The sequence below is a fragment of the Bombina bombina genome, chromosome 3, assembly GCF_027579735.1.
Source record: "Bombina bombina isolate aBomBom1 chromosome 3, aBomBom1.pri, whole genome shotgun sequence".
In the NCBI taxonomy this organism is placed as follows: Eukaryota; Metazoa; Chordata; class Amphibia; order Anura; family Bombinatoridae; genus Bombina; species Bombina bombina.
Window position 1 is genome coordinate 902,401,687 of NC_069501.1, and position 21,039 is coordinate 902,422,725.

The following is a 21,039-nucleotide window of genomic DNA, read 5'->3' on the forward strand; positions in this document are numbered from 1 at the left end:
TCCAACCTACACATTTTCTCTGGTATTGCAACAGTGTTACAATCGTTAAGAGCCGCTAAGACCTCCCCTAGTAATACACGGAGGTTTTCCAATTTAAATTTAAAATTTGAAATATCTGAATCCAATCTGCTTGGATCAGAACCGTCACCTACAGAATGAAGCTCTCCGTCCTCATGCTCTGCAAGCTGTGACGCAGTATCAGACATGGCCCTAGAATTATCAGCGCACTCTGTTCTCACCCCAGAGTGATCACGCTTGCCTCTTAGTTCTGGTAACTTAGCCAAAACTTCAGTCATAACAGTAGCCATATCTTGTAATGTTATCTGTAATGGCTGCCCAGATGTACTAGGCGCCATAATATCACGCACCTCCCGGGCGGGAGACGCAGGTACTGACACGTGAGGCGAGTTAGACGGCATAACTCTCCCCTCGCTGTTTGGTGAAATTTGTTCAATTTGTACAGATTGGCTTTTATTTAAAGTAGCATCAATACAGTTAGTACATAAATTTCTATTGGGCTCCACCTTGGCATTGGAACAAATGACACAGGTATCTTCCTCTGAATCAGACATGTTTAACACACTAGCAATAAACATGCAACTTGGTTACAATCTTATTTAACAAAAACGTACTGTGCCTCAAAGAAGCACTAAACGATTAAATGACAGTTGAAATAATGAACTGAAAAACAGTTATAGCATCACTCTTTAAAAACAACATAACTTGTTAGCAAAGGTTTGTTCCCATTAGTAAAGCAACACTAATTAAATTTTAAACATAAAAATCACAGAGCAACGTTTTAAAACACAGTCACTATATAAATCTCACAGCTCTGCTGAGAGAATCTACTTCCCTTCAAAGAAGTTTGAAGACCCCTGAGTTCTGTTAGAGATGAACCGGATCATGCAGAAAATATAAGTGTAACTGACTGGAAATTTTTGATGCGTAGCAAAGAGCGCCAAAAACGGCCCCTCCCCCTCACACACAGCAGTGAGAGAGAAACGAAACTGTCATAATCAAAACAAGCAAACTGCCAAGTGGAAAAATAATGCCCAAATATTTATTCACTCAGTACCTCAGAAATGCAAACGATTCTACATTCCAGCAAAAACGTTTAACATGAATTAAATACCTATTAAAAGGTTTAATGTACTTTTACAGAGTAATTCCGGTGAAATACCATCCCCAGAACACTGAAGTGTAGAGTATACATACATGTCATTATAACGGTATAGCAGGATTTTCTCATCAATTCCATTCAGAAAATAAAAACTGCTACATACCTCAATGCAGATTCAACTGCCCGCTGTCCCCTGATCTGAAGCTTTTACCTCCCTCAGATGGCCGAGAAACAGCAATATGATCTTAACTACTCCGGTTAAAATCATAAGAAAAACTCTGGTAGATTCTTCTTCAAACTCTGCCAGAGAAGTAATAACACGCTCCGGTGCTATTGTAAAATAACAAACTTTTGATTGAAGTTATAAAACTAAGTATAATCACCATAGTCCTCTCACACCTCCTATCTAGTCTTTGGGTGCAAGAGAATGACTGGGGGTGACGTAGAGGGGAGGAGCTATATAGCAACTCTGCTGGGTGAATCCTCTTGCACTTCCTGTAGGGGAGCAGATAATATCCCAGAAGTAATGATGACCCGTGGACTGATCACACATAACAGAAGAAAACTACTTTATGTGTACCTCAGTTTCTCTTTGCACCGTGTTTTCTTTAGAAAAAATATTTGAAGAGTTAAAAAGCAATAGCTCATACATGGTTAAAATAATAGTATTATTAAGCAATGTTTGTTGCACAAGTAATTCTATGTAGGCTCATTAATCAATGGAAATCACTACTAAACGTGATGAAAACCAAAAGGAGGACATTGTTGACAAAGAGACCAAGCAGGTCTTGTAAAAACAGGAGAGAAAGCTGTATTCACAGCTCTGAAAAGGGCACTGACTTTGCCATTAAAGGGATGTGAAATCCAAATTCCACAAAAGAGGATTGACATTTTTTTTAATGTTAAAAAAAATTAACGTGAAAAATGAATTAACAAAAGAGACCATCTAAAAAACAAAAAGTACAGTATTTTTTTCAAAATTAAAACATGATTAATACAGCACTATTTTGTTTACCTTTGTTTAAGTCTGCGCTTAGCAGTTGTGGGGACATTGGCTCCGTATCCATATGAAAACAAAACTCTTTCAGCCTCAATTTCATTTTCCACTGTAAAAATAATAAATATTTTAAACTGCGTAGTTTATAATGGAGCATAATTCTAACATTTTGCATTGTCTAATGAAGAAACTGAAGGCTTTTCCATTATAACCAGAATAAACTATAAATAGTTTATAAAATATTTTTATGAGAAAGCTAAAAACACATAGAACACACAACACACAATGTGATATATGTAGGTTGTCCCCTAAACACACAAAAAACTGCAAACCCCTCACCCTTCACATTGTTTTATTATTTTTACTTTATTTATATTCCTAGCCACTGAACAATCATTAAAACTTCTTGACAGTAATTCACACAGGAAAGGAATATAAGCAACTTTTTGACATACTATGTAGTGCATGGCTTTAATCTATATTGTACCCGTAAAACACTTAGCCATTAATAATGTTATTCAGTGTATTTTAGAATTAAATTAAAGTGTTAACAAATTATTTCATTAAGCAAATGTTCTTAAACAGAGATTTGTTCCAATCAGCCAATAGAATGCAAGCTCAATCCTATTGGCTGATTGGATCAGCCAATAGGATTGAAGTTCAATCCTATTGGCTGATTGTATCAGCCAATAAGATTTTTCAACCTTAATTCCGATTGGCTGATAGAATTCTATCAGCCAATTGGAATCTAAGGGACGCCATCGAGGATGACTTCATTTAAAGAGACATTCATTGTAGAAGAAACCGTCGATTGAAGAGGATGCTCCGCGCCGGATGTCTTGAACATGGAGCCGCTCCTTATCAGAAGGATGAAGATAGAAGATGCCGTCTGGGTGAAGGCTTCTGCCCGTCTGTAGGACCACTTCTGCCGGCTTGGATGAAGACTTCTCCAGGCTTCTTTGAGGACTTCTTGCTGCTTCGATGAGGACTTCTCCCGGCTTCGTTGAGGATGGATGTCGGATCTTCAAAACTGTAAGTGGATCTTCAGGGGTTAGTGTTAGGTTTTTTTTAAGGGTTTAATGGGTGGGTTTTATTTTTAGGTTAGGGTTTGTGCTGCAATAGAGCTAAATGCCCATCCAAATGCACTTTTCAGGGCAATGGGGAGCTTATGTTTTTTAGTTAGGGTTTTATTTGGGGGGTTGGTTGTGTGGGTGGTGGGTTTTACTGTTTTTTGGGGGGGGGGGGGGTTATTTTGATAGGGCTATTAGATTAGGTGTAATTAGTTTAAATATCTTGTAATTTGTTTTTTTATTTTCTGTAATTTCGTGTTTTTTTTTGTAATTTAGCTAATTGTATTGAATTTAGTTAATAGTATTTAATTTAGGGAATTTATGTAATTGTAGTGTAAGGTTAGGTGTTAGTGTAACTCAGGTTAGGTTTTATTTTGCAGGTCAATTTGTATTTATTTTAGCTAGGTAGTTAGTAAATAGTTAATAACTATTTAGTAACTATTCTACCTAGTTAAAATAAATACAAACTTGCCTGTAAAATAAAAATAAACCCCAAGATAGATACAATGTAACTATTAGTGGATCTTAGGTATTTTACAGGTAAGTATTTAGTTTTAAATAGGAATTATTTAGTTATTAATAGTAATTTTTATTTAGATTTATTTTAATTATATTTAAGTTAGGGGGTGTTAGGGTTAGACTTAGGTTTAGGGGTTAATACATTTAGTATAGTGTTGGTGACGTTGGGGTTGGCAGATTAGGGGTTAATAAATGTAGGTAAGTGGCAGCGATGTTAGGGGCGGGAAATTAGGGGGTTAATAATATTTAACTGTTTGCGAGGCAGTAGTGCGGTGGTTTAGGGGTTAATATGTTTATTATAGTGGTGGCGATGTCGGGAACGGCAGATTAGGGGTTAATAATTTTCTTTTTGTGTTTGCGATGCGGGAGGGCCTCGGTTTAGGGGTTAATAGGTAGTTTATGGGTGTTAGTGTACTTTTTAGCACTTTAGTTATGAGTTTTATGCTACAGCGTGGTAGTGTAAAACTCATAACTACTGACTTTAGAATGCGTTACGAATCTTGACGGTATAGGGTGTACCGTTCACTTTTTGGCCTTCCAGGACAAACTTGTAGTACCGGCGCTATGGAAGTCCCATTGAAAATAGACTAGTATAGTTTACAAGACATTTCTGTTGTCCTGCTACATAGTTACATATTAGCCAAGTCTAAACATTTTTTTAAACAAATGAACATCTTATTTGCTTTAATTGTCTTTCAATAGCCAAAGTCTGTAAGAGGTAACTCTGGATTAAGCTGGAACTAGTTTATGATTTGCAAAAATAAAATAAATTGAAGTGTAAAAATAAAAATAAATAAAATATTCTTCAGAATTAAATTGTGCAACAATTCAGATTGTGAACTTGCAGAAGGAACCAATAATTATCCACTGTAAAAAAATCAAGGTCTGAAAATTAATCTTTTAAGCCATGCTAAACCTAGAAGGATGGTATTCTACTAGTCAGGTTTAATCTTTTCATTGGGACATTAAAAACTTTTTGCTTTAGTACAAATATTGTACTTTGTTTTACGCTTTGCAGCGGCCAAAAAGAAACGCTTGTAACCTAGGTTGGCGACTGACATATGCTCTATTGTCAAGTTGAATATAAACATACAAAAAAATTTAAATAAACGTTTTTTTTGCCTAAAATACAGCTCAAAGTTCCAGGCTTTTTACAGAAGAGAGGGCTCTGGAAGGAATCAATCACCTTAAAGGAACATGAAACCCAAAATGTTTCTTTCATGATTCAGATAACGATTATCATTTTAAACAACATTCCAATTTACATCTATTATCTAATTTGCTACATTCATTAGATATCCTTTGTTGAAGAAATAGCAATACACATGAGTGACCCAATCCCACGAGACATATATGTGCAGCAACCAATCAGTAGCTACCTAGCCTATTTAGATAAACTTTTCAACAAAAGATATCAAGAGAATGAAGCAAATTAGATAGCAGAAGTAAATTGGAAAGATGTTTAAAATCGCATGCCTTTTCTTAATCATGAAAGAAAAAAATTGGGTTCCACGTCCCTTTAAACTCTGAGCTAATTTCAGTGAGTACCCCGGCTCTTGATACTCATACCTTTTGATAGCATAACATTTATGTGTAGAAATCACACTACTGCCTTTAAAATCGATCGTTCTCTACCAAACACCAGTTTAGACTGCTGGGTATCATTCTTTTATACTTGGAAATACAACTGAAGTAGCTTCGCAAGAATTAGTGACCACCATTAGCATCAATAAGACCATGCAGACATTTGATATAGGAAGATATATGTCTTGAAATTCCTCAACTACTTTCAGTTTTGTACACTAAAAGGTTTATCATATTGCTCTTTGTTATAATCACATTTGTTTTTGTGATTTAATTTGTGTTATTTTGTGCTACATTACATATCTACTACTGCAGATGAGGCTTTACAAGCTCATCACTGGCCAATATAAGTTAAACTTGAAGAAATAACTGTTCCATTTTCTACAATGTTAAATACAGCTACTACAAAGGAGGATTAAAAAGCTTTCTAGCTCATTATAAGCCTTGAAGAGGCCTCTGAGAATCTTGCTACAGATTGGCAGGTTTAATATGTGGCTGTCAAAACTATGCATGATATAGGAAGATAAATAAACAAAAAAAATATATAATTTATGTAAGAACTTACCCTATAAATTAATTTCTTTCATGGTGGCAAGAGTCCATGAGCTAGTGACGTATGGGATATACATTCCTACCAGAAGGGGGCAAAGTTTCCCAAACCTCAAATGCCTATAAATACACCTCCCACCTCACTCATACCTCAGTTTAACTTATAGCCAAGTTAGTGAGGTTTAAAAGGAGTAAAAGCATAAAAAAGAGGAACAGGATAAATAAAGTGCTTTATATAAAAAAAATCATAACCTCCCCAAAAAATTGGGTGTGTCTCATGGACTCTTGCCACCATGAAAGAAATTAATTTATCAGGTAAGTTCTTACATAAATTATGTTTTCTTTCATATAGGTGGCAAGAGTCCATGAGCTAGTGACGTATGGGATATAATACCCAAGATGGAAGTCCACGAGTCACTAGAGAGGGAGGGATAAAAAAAAACCTGCTATTTCCGCTGAGAAATTAAATCCAAAAAAATTAAGTTTTCTTACAAATTCAAAAAACTTAAATCATAAGCACTAGATTCAAATTAAGACAGCTGCCTGAAGAACCTTTCTACCAAAAGCTGCTTCCGCAGAAGTAAAAACATCAAAATAGTAAAATTTTATAAATGTATGCAAAGACCAAGTGGCTGCTTTGCAGATTTGATCAACTGAAGCTTCATTCTTGAAAGCCCAAGATGTGGTAACTGATCTTGTAGAATGAGCTGTAATTCTCTGAGGCAGAGAGTGCCCCACCCCCAAATAAGCTTTGTGAATCAGAAGTTTCAATCAAGATGCCAAAGAAATGGCAGAGGCTTTCTGACCTTTTCTGGAAACAGAAAAAATAACAAATATACTAGAAGTCTTTTTGAAATCTTTAGTAGCCTCAACATAATATTTCAAAGCTCTTACCTCATCCAAAGAATGTAAAGACCTTTCAAGAGTATTCTTAGAATTAGGACACAAGGAAGGAACAATAATTTCCCTATTGATGTTGTTAGAATTCACAACTTTAGGCAAAAATGTAAACAAAGTCCGCAAAACAGCTAATCTTGATAGAAAATCAGATAAGGAGACTCGCAAGAGAGAGCAAACAATTCAGAAACTCTTCTAGCATCAGAGATAGCGAAGAGAAATAACAATTTCCAAGAAAATAGTTTAATGTCCAAAGAATGCATAGGCTCAAAAGGAGGAGCCTGCAAAGTCTTTAATACCAAATTTAGACTCCAAGGAGGAGAGATAGATTTAAAGAGCCATTATACACTCATTTTTTCTTTGCATAAATGTTTTGTAGATGATCTATTTATAAAGCCCATAAAGTTTTTTTTTTTTAAAAAAATGTATAATTTTGCTTATTTTTAAAGAACATTGCTCTGATTTTCAGACTCCTAACCAAGCCCCAAACTTTTATTTGAATACCGTCGGCTACCTTCTCCAGCTTGCTCCTGTTTGTGTAAAGGGTCTTTTCATATGCAAAAGAAGGGGGAGGGGGGGAGTGTCTTATTTACCACTTGCAGTGGGCTTTCCAACTGCCTTTTCAACAGAGCTAAACTGAAAGCTTCTTGGTAAGTTTTTAAACCATTGTATACTGGATTTTTATATCAGTATCTGTGCATATTATTCTTTATAGTAGTGTCTATTACATGCAGTTATATGAAAATGAGTGTATACTGTCCCTTTAATAACAGGTTTGATACAAGTCAAAGCCTGTACGAAATGGTGAACATCAAGAAGATTAGCAATCTTTCTGTGAATTAAAACAGAAAGAGCAGAGATTTGTCCTTTCCAAGTATTGACAGACAAACTTTTATCCAAACCATCCTGAAGAAACTGTATTTCTAGAAACTGTAATTCTAAAAGAATGCCAAGAATAATCATGAGTGGAACACCATGAAAACATAAATTATGTTTACCAGATAATTTCCTTTGTTTCTGTATGAGGAGAGTCCACGGCTTCATTCATTACTTGTGGGAACACAGAACCTGGCCACCAGGAGGAGACAAAGACACCCCAGCCAAAGGCTTAAATACCTCCCCCAATCCCCTCATCCCCCAGTCATTCTGCCGAGGGAACAAGGAACAGTAGGAGAAATAGCAGGGTATAAAAGGTGCCAGAAGAATAACAAAAATTTAGGTCCGCCCAAAGGAGAAAACGGGCGGGGGCCGTGGACTCTCCTCATACAGAAGTAAAGGAAATTTTCTGGTAAGCATAATTTATGTTTTCCTTCTTAATATGAGGAGAATCCACGGCTTCATTCATTACTTGTGGGAAACATATACCCAAGCTCTAGAGGACACTGAATGAGAACGGGAAAGTAAAAAGAGAGTAGGACCCTATTCTGAGGGCACCACAGCCTGCAAAACCTTTCTACCAAAAGCTGCTTCAGTCAAAGAAAAAACCGTCAAATTTGTAAAATTTTGAAAAGGTATGAATGGAGGACCAGGTAGCCGCCCTACAAATATGCTCCATAGAGGTCTCATTCTTAAAGGCCCAAGACGAAGCCAAAGCTCTAGTTAAATGAGCCATAATCCTCTGAGGAGTCTTATGTCCCGCAGATTCATATGCCAAGCGAATAATGCTCCTCAACCAAAAGGATAGGGAAGTGGAAGAAGCCTTCTGCCCTCTACGCTTCCCAGAATAGACAACAAACAAGGACGAAGTCTGTCTAAATTCCTTCGTAGCCTGAAAGTAGAATTTCAAAGAACAAACCACATCCAAATTATGACGTAATCGTTCCTTTAAAGAAGGAGGATTGGGACACAAGGAAGGAATCACAATCTCCTGATTTATGTTGCGATCAGACACAACCTTAGGAATAAAACCCAACCCACTACGAAGAACAGCTTTATCAGCATGAAAAAAAGAGGTAAGGAGGTTCACATTGCAAGGCCGCCATCTCAGAGGACTCTGTGTGCCGAAGCAATAGCCAGTAAAAGGACCTTCCACGACAGTAATTTAATGTCAACTGAATGCATAGGCTCAAACTGAGCCCTCTGCAAAACCTTAAGAACTAGATTTAAGCTCCAGGGAGGAGCAGTAGGTCTAAACACAGGCCTGATTCTAGATAGAGTCTAAACAAAAGACTGTACATCAGGAAGCTCAGCGAGCCTCTTGTGCAATAACACAGATAGAGCCGAAATCTGTCCCTTTAAGGAAGTCCCTTCTCCAAACCATCTTGGAGAAAGAATCCTGCACACCATAACCTTATGCCAGGGGAATCCAGGCTCTTCACACCAGAATAAGTTGGTCATCCACACTTTATGATAGATGCCGAAGGGTGACTGGCTTTCTAGCTTGAATGAGAGTATCAATCAATCCCTCAGAAAAACCTCTCTTGGCTAAGACTAAACGTTCAATTTCCACGCAGTCACCTTCAGAGAATCTAGATTCTGATAAACAAAAGGACCCTGTTCCAGCAGATCCCTGCGACAAGTTAACATCCATGGAGGAAATGAAGACATCCCCACCAGATCCGCAAACCACATCCTTTGCGGCCACGATGGAGCAATTAGAATAGCCAAAGCTTGCTCCTGCTTGATGCGGGCCACTACCCGAGGGAGAAGTGGTAACGGTGGAAAAAAGTAAACCAGGCTGAACCTCCAAGGCACTGCTAATGCATCTATCAGCTCTGCCTGAGGATACCTGGACCACAAACCCGTATATGGGTAGCTTGATATTGAGTCGGGACGCTTGATATCTATCTCCAGCGTCCCCCATCTGTTGCAAATCTCCGCAAACACTTCGGGATGGAGAGACCATTCCCCAGGATGAAACGATTGCTGAGAAAATCCGCTTCCCAGTTGTCCACACCCGGAATGTGGATTGCTGACAGCGAGCAGTTGTGGGCCTCCCCCCATTCGAGAATCCAAGATACTTCCCTCATTGCTAGGGAGCTCTTCGTTCCCCCCTGATAGTTGATGTAAGCCACCAAGGTTATGTTGTCTGATCGGAATCTGAAAAACTGGGACAAACCCAGAAGAGCCCAAGCCTTCAGAGCATTGAAAATCGCTTGAAGTTCCAAAATGTTGATCGGGAGGAGAGAGTCCACAGGCCCTGTGCCTTTCTGGCACCCCAAACAGCTCCCAATCCAGATAGACTTGTGTCCATATTCACAATCTCCCAGGATGGTTAAAGAAGGATGTCCATTGGGACAGGTGATCTGGACAGAGCCACCAAGAGAGTGATTCTCTCGAAAAGTTGTCCAGAGAAATCTGTTGAGACAGATCCGAGTGGTCGCCATTCCACTGCCTCAGCATGCACAGCTGAAGAGGTCTGAGGAATCTGGCGAATGGGACGACATCTGTGCTGGACACCATAAGTCCAATTACCTCCATACACCGGGCCACAGAGGGCCATAAGGAGGTCTGGAGGGCAAGTCAATTGGTAATTCTGCAACGTCTCTGGTCTAAGAAATATCCTCATGGATATGGAATCTATTATCGTACCCAGGAACTCCACCCTGGTACTGGGAACCAGAGAACTCTTTCCTAAGTTTATATTCCATCCATGAGATCGAAGAAGAAATAGAAGAGCTCTTGAATGGTCCTCTGCCAGCTGACAGGTCGGAGCCTTAACCAGAATGTCATCCAAGTATGGCGCTACTGCAATACCTCTGTAGCTTGCAACCGCGAGCAGAGCCCCCAGAACCTTTGTAAAGACTCTTGGGGCAGTAGCTAGCCCAAATGGAAGAGCAAAAAACTGGAAGTGCTGGTCCAGAAACGCAGATCTTAAGAACTTGAAGTGATCCTTCTGTATTGGCACATGAAGCATCCTTCTATTGTAGTCATGAACTGTCCCTCTTGAACTAATGGCAGAATGGACCTTATCGTCTCCATCTTGAACGATGGGACCGCCAGGAACTTGTTTAAGCACTTTACGTCCAGAATCGGGCGAAAAGTACCCTCCTTCTTTGGGACCACAAAAAGGTTTGAGTAGTACACCAGACCTCTCTCTGCTAGAGGAACCGGCACAATTACTCCCAGGATAAGACATCCCTCACGCACCCTAGAAAAGCTTCTAGTTTTTCTGGTCTTGAAGACAGGTTTGATAAGAGGAATCTGCCCCTGGGTGGATGAGATTTGAACCCTATCCTGTAACCTTGTGGGATGACCTCCAGAAACAAAGGGTCTTGTACGTCCCCAAGTCAAGCCTCCACAAAAAGAGATAGTCTGCCCCAACACGATCCAGCAATGGATCGGGGGCTGCCCCTTCATGCTGATTTTGTTTCATCGGGCTTCTTGTTCTGCTTGGACTTATTCCAAGATTGAGACGGTTTCCAAGTTCCCTTGGACTGCTCAGGCTTCGTGGAGGGCTGCTGGCATTGGGATTTATCCGAACAAAAGGGACGAAAATTAGGACCCTGTCTTTTAGGTTTATTCTTCTTATCCTGCGGTAGAAAGGCACCTTTGCCCCAGTGACCATGGATATGATTGAGTCCAGGCCTGGACTGAAAAAAATCTTCCCCTTAAATGGAAGGGAAAGTAATCTAGACTTTAAAGTCATGTCTGCAGACCAAGACTTCAGCCAGAGTAAAAACCTGATGTCTTGGCATTCAGGTGAATGATCTGCATATTGACATCACAGATAAAAGAATTAGCTACCCACAAGGCCTTAATTCTTTCCAGGATCTCGTCAAGGTGAGTTTCCACCTTGATCATTTCCGACAGAGTTGCACCAATAGGTAGCGGCTCCCGCCACCGCAGCAACCGCCGCTGAAGGTTGAAACAAATATCCTGTGTGCTGAAACGTCTTTCAAGCTTCTTAAACGACAAACTATCCTCAAGCAGGATAGAAGTGCGGTACAGCAAGCGTGGAGATAGCTCCATCCACCTTAGGGACGGAACCCCACAACTCCAATTGAGAGTCCAGAACTGGGAACAGTTTCTTGAAGGAAGAAGAAGGGGAGAGAGAAGATTCAAGTCTCTCCCATTCTTTCTTAATAATATTTGCCATCTTTACGGGAACCGAGCCACCCTGTCCTCATAAACCTTATCAAGCTTAAGAATAGAAGGTTACTCTGGTAATTTAGGTCCTGGAACCTCTAAAGTAGCCAACACTTCCATTACCAGAAAGCGTAAATGCTCAATCCTAAATCTAAAGTCTTGTTTCTCCGCAGCCGGAGGTTTAGAGGCTGCAGATTCTGACCCAGAAAGAGCATCCTCTGAAGTATCAGAGGCGTCCTCATCAGCGGATAATCTTGTATCAGATAAATCCAACAAGTTGGTAGATGACCCCTGGGAAGGATAGCAATATTTGACCTTTCGCTTGCGATTAGCAGGGCGAGGTAAAGCACTGAAGGCCGCAGACACTGCCGTTTGTAGCTGATCAGTAAAGTCTGGGGGTAAAAGGGCCCCTCCCGAAGGAGGATTAGCAGTGCAATGGGAAGCTGCATGTGTAATAGGAGATGACAGCAGGGAACGCACCTCACGGGACGGAGACCACTCAGAGGTGGACGGATCAGTGGTACTAAACATCTTGGTTTTCTTAGATATAAGTACTTTATCAAGGCATGTGGAACATAATTAAGCAGGCGGGTATATTGTAGCTTCCTCACAATAAAAACAGGTATTAGATTTTGGTAAAGAGGGAGTACCCTTTAACGTATCAGAGTCCTCCATAGCTTGCGCTTTTCAGATGGACTATAGAAAAAGATAAAAGGCACCTTTATATCCCCAATGGCTGGGGCACTCACCACCTCCTATGACCCAGGCTCCACAGAGAAACCGTCTCCTGTAAACCGCACGGTCAAGAAAGAGGAAATCAATGAGACCACACCCGCGTAGTGTGCCATGCAGGAATGCTCCTGCTCCTGGAATAAGCGCGCCAAACCTAACAGTCCGCGCAGTTATCCAAAAATGAAAGTAAAACCTAAATGTTCCAACATCTGCCTGAGCCTCATCTCATACATGTCGTGGCATAAAACATAATAAAGCAAATTATGCGTCAATCCCCTCATGTTCAATAATCCGCTTCCGGTGATATTAACCTTTGATTCCATACAGATAAAAGGAGTCACACTGTGACCCTGTCTTCATGCGTTATCATATGAGTATAAAATGAAACAATCTTACCGGAATCACTGCTGTGGAACACACAGCCTCTCAAGTTTGACAGTCATAGCATTGCACCTGGCATGGACTTGAGTGATAGAAGTGAAAAGTATTAAGAGGGATATTGTGATATTAGAGTAATACCACAAATCCCCTATAGGAGGCGCTAATGACTCAGGGCAGAAAATAGTACTGAAATACAATCAAAAAACCCTTTGGTGATACCAAAAATGTAGAAAAACTATAAAACAATATATAAAAAATAAATGGTAAAATCTGTAAAATGTACAATATAAAACATAAAATATAATGATAGAATAAAAAATATATATATGAGAATACAGACGTATCAATAGGTGAAATGGGAAAGATCCCAACTGAAGTCCAAATAAGTCCAAATAAATGGAAGTAGAAATAGAAGGCAGCTCTCGGTCTTCACCCAAACGATGGTGTATCTTCAAAAAACATAATTTATGTAAGAACTTACCTGATAAATTCATTTCTTTCATATTAACAAGAGTCCATGAGCTAGTGACGTATGGGATATACATTCCTACCAGGAGGGGCAAAGTTTCCCAAACCTTAAAATGCCTATAAATACACCCCTCACCACACCCACAAATCAGTTTAACGAATAGCCAAGAAGTGGGGTGATAAGAAAAAGTGCGAAGCATATAAAATAAGGAATTGGAATAATTGTGCTTTATACAAAAAAATCATAACCACCACAAAAAAGGGTGGGCCTCATGGACTCTTGTTAATATGAAAGAAATGAATTTATCAGGTAAGTTCTTACATAAATTATGTTTTCTTTCATGTAATTAACAAGAGTCCATGAGCTAGTGACGTATGGGATAATGACTACCCAAGATGTGGATCTTTCCACACAAGAGTCACTAGAGAGGGAGGGATAAAATAAAGACAGCCAATTCCTGCTGAAAATAATCCACACCCAAAATAAAGTTTAACAAAAAACATAAGCAGAAGATTCAAACTGAAACCGCTGCCTGAAGAACTTTTCTACCAAAAACTGCTTCAGAAGAAGAAAATACATCAAAATGGTAGAATTTAGTAAAAGTATGCAAAGAAGACCAAGTTGCTGCTTTGCAGATCTGGTCAACCGAAGCTTCATTCCTAAACGCCCAGGAAGTAGATACTGACCTAGTAGAATGAGCTGTAATTCTTTGAGGCGGAGTTTTACCCGACTCAACATAGGCAAGATGAATTAAAGATTTCAACCAAGATGCCAAAGAAATGGCAGAAGCTTTCTGGCCTTTCCTAGAACCGGAAAAGATAACAAATAGACTAGAAGTCTTACGGAAAGATTTCGTAGCTTCAACATAATATTTCAAAGCTCTAACAACATCCAAAGAATGCAATGATTTCTCCTTAGAATTCTTAGGATTAGGACATAATGAAGGAACCACAATTTCTCTACTAATGTTGTTGGAATTCACAACTTTAGGTAAAAATTCAAAAGAAGTTCGCAACACCGCCTTATCCTGATGAAAAATCAGAAAAGGAGACTCACACGAAAGAGCAGATAATTCAGAAACTCTTCTAGCAGAAGAGATGGCCAAAAGGAACAAAACTTTCCAAGAAAGTAATTTAATGTCCAATGAATGCAGAGGTTCAAACGGAGGAGCTTGAAGAGCTCCCAGAACCAAATTCAAACTCCAAGGAGGAGAAATTGACTTAATGACAGGTTTTATACGAACCAAAGCTTGTACAAAACAATGAATATCAGGAAGAATAGCAATCTTTCTGTGAAAAAGAACAGAAAGAGCAGAGATTTGTCCTTTCAAAGAACTTGCGGACAAACCCTTATCCAAACCATCCTGAAGAAATTGTAAAATTCTCGGTATTCTAAAAGAATGCCAAGAAAAATGATGAGAAAGACACCATGAAATATAAGTCTTCCAGACTCTATAATATATCTCTCGAGATACAGATTTACGAGCCTGTAACATAGTATTAATCACGGAGTCAGAGAAACCTCTATGACCAAGAATCAAGCGTTCAATCTCCATACCTTTAAATTTAAGGATTTCAGATCCGGATGGAAAAAAGGACCTTGTGACAGAAGGTCTGGTCTTAACGGAAGAGTCCATGGCTGGCAAGATGCCATCCGGACAAGATCCGCATACCAAAACCTGTGAGGCCATGCCGGAGCTATTAGCAGAACAAACGAGCATTCCCTCAGAATCTTGGAGATTACTCTTGGAAGAAGAACTAGAGGCGGAAAGATATAGGCAGGATGATACTTCCAAGGAAGTGATAATGCATCCACTGCCTCCACCTGAGGATCCCGGGATCTGGACAGATACCTGGGAAGTTTCTTGTTTAGATGAGAGGCCATCAGATCTATCTCTGGGAGCCCCCACAATTGAACAATCTGAAGAAATACCTCTGGGTGAAGAGACCATTCGCCCGGATGCAACGTTTGGCGACTGAGATAATCCGCTTCCCAATTGTCTACACCTGGGATATGAACCGCAGAGATTAGACAGGAGCTGGATTCCGCCCAAACCAAAATTCGAGATACTTCTTTCATAGCCAGAGGACTGTGAGTCCCTCCTTGATGATTGATGTATGCCACAGTTGTGACATTGTCTGTCTGAAAACAAATGAACGATTCTCTCTTCAGAAGAGGCCAAAACTGAAGAGCTCTGAAAATTGCACGGAGTTCCAAAATATTGATCGGTAATCTCACCTCCTGAGATTCCCAAACTCCTTGTGCCGTCAGAGATCCCCACACAGCTCCCCAACCTGTGAGACTTGCATCTGTTGAAATTACAGTCCAGGTCGGAAGAACAAAAGAAGCCCCCTGAATTAAACGATGGTGATTTGTCCACCACGTTAGAGAGTGTCGAACAATCGGTTTTAAAGATATTAATTGAGATATCTTCGTGTAATCCCTGCACCATTGGTTCAGCATACAGAGCTGAAGAGGTCGCATGTGAAAACGAGCAAAGGGGATCGCGTCCGATGCAGCAGTCATAAGACCTAGAATTTCCATGCATAAGGCTACCGAAGGGAATGATTGTGACTGAAGGTTTCGACAAGCTGTAATCAATTTTAGACGTCTCTTGTCTGTTAAAGACAGAGTCATGGACACTGAATCTATCTGGAAACCCAGAAAGGTTACCCTTGATTGAGGAATCAAAGAACTTTTTGGTAAATTGATCCTCCAACCATGATCTTGAAGAAACAACACAAGTCGATTCGTATGAGACTCTGCTAAATGTAAAGACGGAGCAAGTACCAAGATATCGTCCAAATAAGGAAATACCACAATACCCTGTTCTCTGATTACAGACAGAAGGGCACCGAGAATCTTTGTGAAAATTCTTGGAGCTGTAGCAAGGCCAAACGGTAGAGCCACAAATTGGTAATGCTTGTCTAGAAAAGAGAATCTCAGGAACTGATAATGATCTGGATGAATCGGAATATGCAGATATGCATCCTGTAAATCTATTGTGGACATATAATTCCCTTGCTGAACAACAGGCAATATAGTCCTTACAGTTACCATCTTGAACGTTGGTATCCTTACATAACGATTCAATAATTTTAGATCCAGAACTGGTCTGAAGGAATTCTCCTTCTTTGGTACAATGAAGAGATTTGAATAAAACCCCATCCCCTGTTCCGGAACTGGAACTGGCATAATTACTCCAGCCAACTCTAGATCTGAAACACAATTCAGAAATGCTTGAGCTTTCACTGGATTTACTGGGACATGGGAAAGAAAAAATCTCTTTGCAGGAGGTCTCATCTTGAAACCAATTCTGTACCCTTCTGAAACAATGTTCTGAATCCAAAGATTGTGAACAGATTTGATCCAAATTTCTTTGAAAAAACGTAACCTGCCCCCTACCAGCTGAACTGGAATGAGGGCCGTACCTTCATGTGAACTTAGAAGCAGGCTTTGCCTTTCTAGCAGGCTTGGATTTATTCCAGACTGGAGATGGTTTCCAAACTGAAACTGCTCCTGAGGACGAAGGATCAGGCTTTTGTTCTTTGTTGAAACGAAAGGAACGAAAACGATTGTTAGCCCTGTTTTTACCTTTAGATTTTTTATCCTGTGGTAAAAAAGTTCCTTTCCCACCAGTAACAGTTGAAATAATAGAATCCAACTGAGAACCAAATAATTTGTTTCCCTGGAAAGAAATGGAAAGTAGAGTTGATTTAGAAGCCATATCAGCATTCCAAGTCTTAAGCCATAAAGCTCTTCTGGCTAAGATAGCCAGAGACATAAATCTAACATCAACTCTAATAATATCAAAAATGGCATCACAGATGAAATTATTAGCATGCTGGAGAAGAATAATAATATCATGAGAATCACGATTTGTTACTTGTTGCGCTAGAGTTTCCAACCAAAAAGTTGAAGCTGCAGCAACATCAGCCAATGATATAGCAGGTCTAAGAAGATTACCTGAACATAGATAAGCTTTTCTTAGAAAAGATTCAATTTTTCTATCTAAAGGATCCTTAAACGAGGTACCATCTGACGTAGGAATGGTAGTACGTTTAGCAAGGGTAGAAATAGCCCCATCAACTTTAGGGATTTTGTCCCAAAATTCTAACCTGTCAGGCGGAACAGGATATAATTGCTTAAAACGTTTAGAAGGAGTAAATGAATTACCCAATTTATCCCATTCCTTAGCAATTACTGCAGAAATAGCATTAGGAACAGGAAAGACTTCTGGAATAACCGCAGGAGCTTTAAAAACCTTATCCAAACGTATAGAATTAGTATCAAGAGGACTAGAATCCTCTATTTCTAAAGCAATTAGTACTTCTTTAAGTAAAGAGCGAATAAATTCCATCTTAAATAAATATGAAGATTTATCAGCATCAATCTCTGAGACAGAATCCTCTGAACTAGAAGAGTCCAAAGAATCAGAATGATGGTGTTCATTTAAAAATTCATCTGTAGAGAGAGAAGATTTAAAAGACTTTTTACGTTTACTAGAAGGAGAAATAACAGACAAAGCCTTCTTTATGGATTCAGAAACAAAATCTCTTATGTTATCAGGAACATTCTGCACCTTAGATGTTGAGGGAACTGCAACAGGCAATGGTACATCACTAAAGGAAATATTATCTGCTTTAACAAGTTTGTCATGACAATTAATACAAACAACAGCTGGAGAAATAGCTACCAAAAGTTTACAGCAGATACACTTAGCTTTGGTAGATCCAGCAGGCAGTGGTTTTCCTGTAGTATCTTCTGGCTCAGATGCAACGTGAGACATCTTGCAATATGTAAGAGAAAAAACAACATATAAAGCAAAATAAATCAAATTCCTTATAAGACAGTTTCAGGAATGGGAAAAAAAATGCCAAACATCAAGCTTCTAGCAACCAGAAGCAAATGAAAATGAGACTGAAATAATGTGGAGACAAAAGCGACGCCCATATTTTTTGGAGCCAAATAAGACGCCCACATTATTTGGCGCCTAAATGCTTTTGGCGCCAAAAATGACGCCACATCCGGAACGCCGACATTTTTGGCGCAAAATAACGTCAAAAAATGACGCAACTTCCGGCGACACGTATGACGCCGGAAACGGAAATGAATTTTTGCGCCAAAAAAATCCGCGCCAAAAATGACGCAATAAAATGAAGCATTTTCAGCCCCCGCGAGCCTAACAGCCCACAGGGAAAAAAGTCAAATTTTTGAGGTAAGACAAAATATGATAATTTAAAGCATAATCCCAAATATGAAACTGACTGTCTGGAAATAAGGAAAGTTGAACATTCTGAGTCAAGGCAAATAAATGTTTGAATACATATATTTAGAACTTTATAAATAAAGTGCCCAACCATAGCTTAGAGTGTCACAGAAAATAAGACTTACTTACCCCAGGACACTCATCTACATGTTTGTAGAAAGCCAAACCAGTACTGAAACGAGAATCAGTAGAGGAAATGGTAAATATAAGAGTATATCGTCGATCTGAAAAGGGAGGTAAGAGATGAATCTCTACGACCGATAACAGAGAACCTTATGAAATAGACCCCGTAGAAGGAGATCACTGCATTCAATAGGCAATACTCTCCTCACATCCCTCTGACATTCACTGCACGCTGAGAGGAAAACCGGGCTCCAACTTGCTGCGGAGCGCATATCAACGTAGAATCTAGCACAAACTTACTTCACCACCTCCCTTGGAGGCAAAGTTTGTAAAACTGATTTGTGGGTGTGGTGAGGGGTGTATTTATAGGCATTTTAAGGTTTGGGAAACTTTGCCCCTCCTGGTAGGAATGTATATCCCATACGTCACTAGCTCATGGACTCTTGTTAATTACATGAAAGAAAGAGGTTTCACTGCAAGGAAAACAGAAACAGAGGCGCCACATGTGTAGATCAATCAAAACAGACAATATCCAAGTTAGATGAGATACAGGATACTCACAAACGTGAAGGCACTCTCTTGTGCCTGTAGGAGCGGGCTGGTATTTAAACAGCAAACCAGCTAGCTGTACCAAGGGGTCCCCGTCAGGATATCCTCGCAACAGTAATCCTTCACTTATAAAACTGTTCTCCATCCCTGTCCATACTCTCCATTTAGAATCCTACTCACCGCGGCTGCGGTGAGTAGGATTCTAAATGGAGAGTATGGACAGGGATGGAGAACAGTTTTATAAGTGAAGGATTACTGTTGCGAGGATATCCTGACGGGGACCCCTTGGTACAGCTAGCTGGTTTGCTGTTTAAATACCAGCCCGCTCCTACAGGCACAAGAGAGTGCCTTCACGTTTGTGAGTATCCTGTATCTCATCTAACTTGGATATTGTCTGTTTTGATTGATCTACACATGTGGCGCCTCTGTTTCTGTTTTCCTTGCAGTGAAACCTCTTAGTGATAGAAGTGATCTGGATGAATCGAATTGTGAAAGTAAGCGTCCTGTAAGTCTATTTTAGACATGAAGTGACCTTGCTGAACAAAAGGCAGAATAGTCCTTATAATCACTATCTTGAAAGTTGGGACTAGATTTGAATAATAAAAAAAAAAAAAAACAATCCTTGTTCCTGTTGTGGAACCGGGATAATTACCCCTGAAAGTTCTAGATCTGAAACACATTTCAGAAAGACTTGAGCTTTTACTGGGTTTTTGTTACATGGGTAAGAAATAATCTTCCCAAAGGAGGTCTTATTTTGAATCCTATTCGACACCCCTGAGAAATTATATTCTGAATCCACTGATTTTGGACAGAGTCTGTCCAAACTCTTTGAAAACATAATTTATGCTTACCTGATAAATTTATTACTCTTGTAGTGTATCCAGTCCACGGATCATCCATTACTTGTGGGATATTCTCCTTCCCAACAGGAAGTTGCAAGAGGATCACCCACAGCAGAGCTGCTATATAGCTCCTCCCCTCACTGCCATATCCAGTCATTCGACCGAAACAAGACGAGAAAGGAGAAACCATAGGGTGCAGTGGTGACTGTAGTTTAATTAAAATTTAGACCTGCCTTAAAAGAACAGGGCGGGCTGTGGACTGGATACACTACAAGAGAAATACATTTATCAGGTAAGCATAAATTATGTTTTCTCTTGTTAAGTGTATACAGTCCACGGATCATCCATTACTTGTGGGATACCAATATCAAAGCTAAAGTACACGGATGATGGGAGGGACAAGGCAGGAACTTAAACGGAAGGAACCACTGCCTGTAGAACCTTTTTCCCCAAAACAGCCTCAGAAGAAGCAAAAGTGTCAAATTTGTAAATTTTGAAAAACAGAATTTATGCTTACCTGATAAATTACTTTCTCCAACGGTGTGTCCGGTCCACGGCGTCATCCTTACTTGTGGGATATTCTCTTCCCCAACAGGAAATGGAAAAGAGCCCAGCAAAGCTGGTCACATGATCCCTCCTAGGCTCCGCCTTCCCCAGTCATTCGACCGACGTAAAGGAGGAATATGCATAGGAGAAATCATATGATACCGTGGTGACTGTAGTTAGAGAAAATAATTCATCAGACCTGATTAAAAAACCAGGGCGGGCCGTGGACCGGACACACCGTTGGAGAAAGTAATTTATCAGGTAAGCATAAATTCTGTTTTCTCCAACATAGGTGTGTCCGGTCCACGGCGTCATCCTTACTTGTGGGAACCAATACCAAAGCTTTAGGACACGGATGATGGGA

At 39.7% G+C, this 21,039-nt stretch overlaps 1 protein-coding gene across 1 annotated transcript in view; it reads right to left on the reverse strand.

The window, feature by feature from the left end:
• PIBF1 (progesterone immunomodulatory binding factor 1) overlaps positions 1–21,039 on the reverse strand; it is a 608,261-nt gene that overhangs the window by 260,722 nt on the left and 326,500 nt on the right. Inside the window, exon 13 of the mRNA XM_053707928.1 lies at positions 2,136–2,226. Coding sequence (XP_053563903.1) covers positions 2,136–2,226 — 91 coding nt within the window. The remainder of the gene's footprint in view (positions 1–2,135; positions 2,227–21,039) is intronic.